Source organism: Telopea speciosissima, chromosome 4 (genome assembly GCF_018873765.1).
Source record: "Telopea speciosissima isolate NSW1024214 ecotype Mountain lineage chromosome 4, Tspe_v1, whole genome shotgun sequence".
Lineage (NCBI taxonomy): Eukaryota > Viridiplantae > Streptophyta > Magnoliopsida > Proteales > Proteaceae > Telopea > Telopea speciosissima.
Genome location: NC_057919.1, coordinates 12,539,520 through 12,547,624, shown reverse-complemented (window position 1 = coordinate 12,547,624; position 8,105 = coordinate 12,539,520). Strand labels below are relative to the sequence as shown.

At 41.8% G+C, this 8,105-nt stretch overlaps 1 protein-coding gene across 1 annotated transcript; it reads right to left on the bottom strand.

The window, feature by feature from the left end:
- Positions 1 to 1,178: 1,178 nt before the first annotated feature.
- Positions 1,179 to 2,075, bottom strand: LOC122658977 (LRR receptor-like serine/threonine-protein kinase HSL2). The gene has a single exon (XM_043854146.1). The coding sequence runs from the start codon at positions 2,073 to 2,075 to the stop codon at positions 1,194 to 1,196; it is 882 nt and encodes a 293-aa protein (XP_043710081.1). The 3' UTR covers positions 1,179 to 1,193.
- Between the last annotated feature and the right edge of the window lie 6,030 nt (positions 2,076 to 8,105).

Sequence of the window (8,105 nt, the reverse complement as noted above, 5' to 3'; positions counted from 1 at the left end):
TCCAAAAATTGTGGTCTGTTTGTGATTGAGTCAGGATCAGGACGGGCCTGGGCCTGGGCCCAGCTAAGGGAACTTAGAGTTGAGTTGGGGCTTTAAAAAACCTGGCCCAGCCCAACCCTGTAACTCTGTTGCAATCTAAATTATACTGCATTTACCACTACATGTTACAGACTACTTCGATAACCTACGTGTATGTAAAGGCTTCACGTATGGTCTAATGATGACACGTATTATCACGAAACCATATGTGAAAGGCCGTTACTTTCCTATAGAGAGCTGATATAAACTCCATAAAAATACATACAAAAAAGTATACAATTACATGTGATGAGGGCCGGGAATGATTTAAATTAAAATTAAAATTTAACACATGATTAATCTAGATCATTTTCTACGTATTCAATAAATTTTTTTTTGGGTAGAACACAAATTCAATAATGAGAGCTACAATTATAATGCATTTACAACTTACGTGTTACAGAAAAAGTTTCTGATGCATGAAAAACAGATATTATTTGTGGTCTTGGATAAACTAATTGGTCTGGTCTGGCTGGTCCGGTTTGGGTAACAAGATTAGTCATCTACTCATAATAATCACCAGCGCTACTTATCCCTAGATAGTTGGGTTAGCACTAAGGTTTTAGTTAACAGTATCAATATAAAGTGATCTCATTAGTGATACGATATTGGCTCCTGTCGGATATAAAGTGATCTCAATAGTGATACGATATTGGCTCCTGTCAATCCGGGCAGCAGTGCTGCATGGGCAGCACTTGAGATGAGGCGATGCGCATTTACCGCCTTACCCCCTGCCCAACGCTTTGCCCGAGCAGGGGTAAGGCGGTCAATACGCCCACCTCATCTCAGGTGCTACACACAGCTGCATGCTGCCCGGATTGACAGGATCTTTTTCACGATATTGGTCCAAATCGATAAAATTCAAAACACCCCTTCTTTTATCGATACATATCAGTATATATTAGTATCGATCACAACCGATCCGATACCGATACCTTAATCCATAGGTTAGCATAACTAGATCAATCCAATAACAAAACCTGAAGTTTGGTTGAACTTGTGAAGCTTCAAGTTCGCCAGTTCTGTCGGAATCCCTCCGGAGAATTGGTTCTCGGAGAGGTCCAGAAATGTGAACACCGACAAATTTCCAAGGCCGCTAGGGATCTCGCCGGAAATTATGTTTCCGAGAGGTTCAGCTTCGTCAGTTCTTTCCAGGTGCTTACATCGCTTGGGATCTCACCCGACAAGTAGTTCTGTTGAAGGTCCAGTTTTTGCAATCTGTAAAGTGCCGTTATGCATAGCGGGAGCTCCCCAGATAAACGATTTCTACTCACGTCAACAACGGCAAGCTCTTGGAGAAGACAGATTTCGGCCGAAAGTTTGCCATTAAACTTGTTACCGGATATCAACAATTTTGTGAGGTTTCGAGCACCAAAGATTGCAGGAGTTATCGAGACTTGGAATCTATTGTTAGCCATTTCTAGCAAATAAAGCCGAGGGAGACTCCAAAATCGAAGAGGCACTTCTCCAGATAACTCGTTGTTGAAGATTCTCACATACGCAAGACTATTGCAGTCGCCGTAATAACCAGCTAGTTCTCCAGAAAATGCGTTATTAAAAGCCACCAGATGTTGGAGCTTGCTTGCGTTGCAGAGATATGGGGGGAAATAACCGGAGAAACCATTATCTGAAACATCGATTACCTCTAGATTGGAATGCGAGCCTAAATCTCTGGGTAAGCTACCGGAAAAGCTGTTGTTGAAAAGCTTGAGTTTTGCAAGATTGGGATTGAAGGCGATAATCTCCGGAATTTGGCCTTCCAAATGGTTGCCATTGAGACCAAGGGAAAACAAATGCAAAGCAGCGAAATTGTTGGGCAATCTCCCTGTGAGATTGTTCTGAGAAGCATCGAAATTAACCAGGGATGTTAGGTCACAAAGACTCTTTGGTAATTCTCCAGTGATACAATTGCTGAAAATCTCTATTTGTTGTACGCTCTTCAATCTCCCAATGCTGTGAGGAATGCATCCGAACTCGATGCTCTCAATAAAAACCATATCTGGGATGTAGTTCCCTTACATGAAGGAAAACGACTTGTAGGGTGTTGATGGATCTATAAGATCAAATATAAGAATGATGGCACCATTGAGCGTCATAAGGCGTGGTTAATTGCAAAAGGTTACACGCAAACCTATGGTGTGGACTACAAGGAGACTTTTGTTTCGGTTGTAAAAATGAATATTGTTCGTGTTCTAATGTCTATAGCTGTTAACCATGAATGACCCTTGTTCCAAATGGACGGCAAGAATGCGTTTTTGCATGGAGACCTTGAAGAAGAGGTGTACATGGAGATTCCACCTGGACACCCACATGAAAACCGGACCAGTATGGTATGTAAACTCAATAAAGCCATCTATAGGCTTAAACAATCTCCTCGTGCCTGGTACAGGAAGCTAAGTGCTGCCCTTGTGGACCTTGGGTTTAAAAGGGGTGAATCTGATTTCTCTATTTGTCAAAAAGGGAATCAAAGGAATGGTTATTGTTCTAGTCTATGTGGATGATCTCGTAATTACGGGGAGCAATATCCATGAAATCGAAGCCTTGAAGTTGCAACTTAGTAAAAGATTTGCCATCAAGGATCTTGGACATCTTCGATACTTTCTAGGGATCGAAGTGGCCAGTTCAAGTAAAGGCATGTTCATCTCTCAGAGAAAGTATGTGTTGGACTTGCTTAAAGAGACAAGAAAATTGGGAGCTAAACCTGCTTATACTCCTATGGATTACGGCAGTAAGTTTGTTGATAGTCCTCTTTAGGACAATGGTCGATTTCAGAGATTGATGGGACGTCTGATTTATTTGACCATCAGTAAACTTGACATAACATATGCCGTTAACTATGTCAGTCAGTTCATGCATTCTCCCACCATAGGGCATATGGAACTTGTAGATCGAATACTTTGTTATCTCAAGTCTTGTCCTTGTCGAGGTGTTTTGATGACGAAAAATGGTAGCACTGAGATTGTAGGGTATACAGATGCAGATTGGACTGGAACCTCGATGAACAGAAAATCAACTACTGGTTTTTGCACATTCGTAGTAGGAAATCTCGGTACTTGGAAAAGCAAGAAACAAAAAGTGGTTGCTGGTCCAGTGCAGAGGCCAAGTATAAGGCCATGGCAGCAGCTACAAGCGAGCTCATATGGCTTCGTCTTCTCCTTCAAGAACTTGGTTTTGAAAATGTGTCAAGTACTCTGTCAACGTTGTTCTGTGACAATCAAGCTGCGATTTATATCGCCTCAAATCCTTATTTCATGAAAGGACAAAACATATAGAGGTCGACTATCATTTTGTTCGAGGATAACTTCAAGATAAGACCATTGAGACTTCTTATGTTCGTAGTAAGGACCAACTTGCCGATGTTTTCACCAAGGCTCTGTCAAAGGGAGACTTCCAGAGTCTGTTGTCCAAGTTGACCTCCAAAGACATCTTCACCCCAACTTGGAGGGGGAGTGTTAGCCAAAGTCAATCATTACAGATGTACACGGTTGGAAGGATAGGATTCTCAGCAAATCTTGGTTCCAGTATGGTAAGAAATCAAGCACTATTGGATGGTGATTGTAACGACCATAATAGTGATTGTAATTACCATAAAAGTGAATTTGCCAAGATGTATTCTGTGCCTATTAAAGTGAATGAACCCTCCCCTAGTAAAACAAGTTGAAAGAGGGAGTCTTAGCAACGTGGATGTAGGTCTCCATTCTAGAGAACCGAACCACGTTATTTGCTGGTGTGCTTCTTCTTTCTTACATCTTTCTTCTCTTGTCTTCCATTATTTCATGTGCGATTGATAGTGAATCAAGTGAACACTAATAAATTAGGATTCACCCCAACTATAGAAGAATTTTGGGCCTGCATGTTGGCACCCCCTCAAGGAAAACTGTTCCTCCAGGTCATGCAGAAGGATCAACTTTTCAAAACTTAAGAAGATTTCTTCATTATGGACAAAAGGGAGATAAAGCGGATTCTCAATTATGACAAGGTGTATGCATTAAAAGTAGTAAGAATCTTTAGCAACAACCGAGCGGAAGAAGAAAATCGCGCCCAATGCAGACAGCGAACATACTTTTTTTGTATGATTAGGAAATACCTCTTAACAACTCCAGGGAAGGGCCTGTCTCCAATGATTGCAGAAGTTGTTAAACAAATAGAGGAAGGATGCGACATCGTTCCTACAGTTTTGGCAGAGACTTTCAAAGGATTTGACATCATCTATGGATCTCTAGTAGTTTTCCAAATGTGGTTGATGGAAAAGTTAAGATTGGTGGAACCAATTCTGTGTTCTCACCTCCGATATATGCACTAACAAGTAAGAAGAGAAACACAGGAATTTTGCAAGATCCAAGATTGGAAAGAATACTTGGGTAAAAGGACTGCTCAAGAGATCCAATGGAACTGCCATTGGATGAAGGCCGAGATGGAACTACCAGAAACGCCTGGGTGCAATTACGTGAGATTCATGGGTTTGACTCACACCAGTTTCTATATTCCCTCCCCGGTGTCTCCAAAATAAGAACAACCTAAGTTGAAGAATTTTAGGGTTCTAGAAGTTTTGACTTAACAAGTGGTGATTCTATTATCAGAAATAAAGTAGAGGAAAAATATTGTAAACAAATGATATCAAGTTGATGATTGGATCATCCTTTCGTTCTCCATGTAATTGAATACATTATTAATGAAATTTGTGCTTCTATAGAAAAAAGAAATCATTTCAGTATTATACAAATGTATATACATCAACAAAAAAACATAATAATACAAAAATGTGTACAAATGATCCTTTCCAAAAAAAAAAAAAAATCTTTTCAAAATGTACAAAAAAAATCATCCTAAAGAAAATCGTCCACCGAAAAGCTCGCTCCTATACCGTCGGCGCTATCTCGGTCCAGACGAAGAGCCTCGATCTCAGCTCAGGTGCGAGCTAGCTCGGTCTGATATCTCGGGGAGTCAAACCGATGCCTCTCAGACTCAGCCTGATGGAATGTGGCCTGATCCCTCTGAGAAAGGAAACAAATAAACAATGAGCAAAAAAAAGAAAAAAGAAAAGAAAAGGCATAGATATAAGGGGAGAAACTCACCCAGTGGCCTATCATGTCCCCTCTGGAAATGATGATCTCGTCCATGCTGGCCATCATGCGCTGCATGTCAGCGTACTGATCCTCGGTCACCTAGAAAAGAAGAGAGGAAGAGAGATGAGAAGTGAGGGTTTTCGCTTTGCAAACATAAATAAAAATAAATAATAAATAATAAATGAAGGAAGTTTGCTTACCCCATCATACGGGATAGGGATGCCTAGGTCACAATCCGGCGAGCTGGGAGGTCTCAACTCCATATTCGACCTACTCGGATCGGCAGGTCTGACAAACCATGGACGGTAGCAGGGGATGTGGTCATCCATACCTGCTAACCGCATAGGAGGGACTTCGCCAGAGGTCTCCGCCTCAGGGTCTACCCCTGCCGTCCGAGAGGCGTGAGAAGACTGTTCGTGACCAAAGCTCCCAGGAATGAGAGGGTGGACGGGGTACTGTGAAAGAATAAAAGTTAGTTAGCACAGGCCAATAGTTTTCCTGATTGGTTGACAAAAACTAATGAAATCTTACCCGAGGGCCCTCCGGAGTTAGACGGATGCAAACAGTCTCTCAAAAAAGAAAAGCTGGGTAATCCCCAGTGGTAGCCAGCTGCGCCACTGGCTTGCCCACCCTCAGGCGCCGGATCTCCTCCGACTCCAAAAAAGAAGGGGTGTGCATGCGAGCTGGAGGGAGACAGGGGATGAGTCTCTCCTCGGACCACTGTAGGGACATGTAAGAACCATGGATTCCGAAAAATCCCAAATTCCCCCGTCTAGTGGTTGGTTCTCGATGCGAACCAGATCTCGTCGGTGAAACCTAAACCAAGGACCCTAATTCCTCCTAAGAGGGTAAACGGGTCAGTAGGAAGCCGCCACCTAAAAAGGGTCTAGGGCCCACAGATTTCTCCAGCGGATGAGGAGAGACTAATGACTCATTGGATAAGGCTGAGGTCCACCTAGGTCACTGGGTAAGTATCAAGTTACGGACTGGGAAGGTGTTAGGCACCCAGTCCGCCCGGCCCAAAGCCGATCGTCCTTCTCTAGACTATTGTTATGCCTAAGCTTGCTTGCAATCCCTAAAGCTAGTTATTCTAGATCTAAGTCATCTTAAAACTGGGCACCTAAGACTAGGTATCTATGTACAAAGGTTTACAACCTAAACCAAATTCCTAAATTATTCTAGGCTAAAGTGTAAACAAATAATTTGACAAACGATTAAGCTACCTAAGCATTACGCTAAACATGCAAAGATACACAAAGCACGGAGTATGAAATACAGAACAATGAGCATGGAGCATGGAACACAGAGAATGGAACAAGATAATCTAACTAATCACATCATGAGGATTTCTAGAACATTCACGGGCCAGATGATGGGCTAGCCCAACTCCCGTCCTAAAGATCGTGCATCTACGTCCCAAGGGATATCCAAATCAAACGCATTTCAACTTGGGCCACTGGTGGGTGCCCTCTCTCTCACACGCTCTAAATCCATGACTGATCACTGGACTAGTGCTTAGACACCCACGACCTAGGCGATTCCTAAATAGGGTCTCAAGTGATCCGAAATGGGGTGGGGGACCAACATGAGAACTATGCCGAAAAGACCGGAATTTAAAATCCCGATACAAGTCATAGGCTCTTTGGTTTTCACGGCATGATGTCAAGATCACATGAAACCCTACGTTCTACCCAAAATGGTTTTTGAAAATTCGTTTGGAATCCCATAACCTCAATTCGAAATTGATTTGAATTTGAGGGAGGTACTTATTTAATCCTAAATTATAAACTAAAATGCACTCATGGGCCCAACCAAACTCTCTACACATGGCTTATCCTTTGTCGGTGGGCCTAAACCCAAAATAAAGTCCAAATCCACTTCTAGGCCCAAAGCATAGGGGCCCAAACTTGCCGTACACGATTCAACCTTGGTTGATGGGTTAATGCCCAAACCAAAACTAAAAACAAGTGGGCCCAAATCCAAATGGGCCACACACCAAAATCTGAACCAAACCAGCCCATTGTCTTGTAACCTTAAGTCTAAACCCATTCCCCAACTAATTGATTTATTAATGTTTGAGATCCAAACTGAACCTAGGCCCAAAATTTGATCACATGGCCCATTATCCGAAGGCCCATGCCTAAAGCACATATTCTAAATAAAAATAATTTTCTATTCTATCAAGAAGGAATTAATTAGGAAAAAAAACCAAAATCAAAGAGCCAACACACCTAAATTTTCTCCAACCCACAGATCCGAATCTTGCAATGACCCAGATTCAGCTCAAAAGGAAATCCAAACAAACGTTGAATGGACCAAGATTTGGGCCATTGCAGTCTTTGGACCTATGGTTTGAATCGGACCAGACCCATATTCAAATCCATTGATCATCACCATCTTATTAAAACAAGAGCAAATGAAACTGAAGATAACATTAAAAAAGAAGCTCAAATGAAATGCAGAAGAACAAGAACAAGAAATAAAAACAACAAATGCAGGATAACAAGACCATATAGATAAAAAACAAGAACGAGATAACAAGAAAAATAAAAAGCAATATTAAAACAGTAACAAGCATCAATGAAATATATAGAAATAGAAATACACTGAACAGAGATCATACTGTACACAGCAACAAAAGGGGTAGGGAAATGATAGCAATGGCAGCAGAGAACAAATTAGTAAACAAAGTAAAATAAAGAGAGATTGAGGGAATTACCTGACTGAACTTGACGCTGCCATGAAGCTCGGCCAAGGCAGGTTGATGGATGATCGATCAAAGGAAAAAGAGAGGGGGGGGGGGGGATTTATTACAGACCAGGGATTATAGTGGGGAAGGGGTTTGGTCACAGACCATTAAAGAAATTAAAAAGAAGTAAAAAAATAAACCAAACAAAATCAAGTGGAAGAACCAGAACGTGACCTGCAAGAACACCTTCGCCTCACGGACGTCACAGGTTT

Excerpts from the sequence above, each read along its gene's own strand:
- LOC122658977 (XM_043854146.1), bottom strand. The coding sequence starts at position 2,075 with ATGGTTTTTATTGAGAGCATCGAGTTCGGATGCATTCCTCACAGCATT.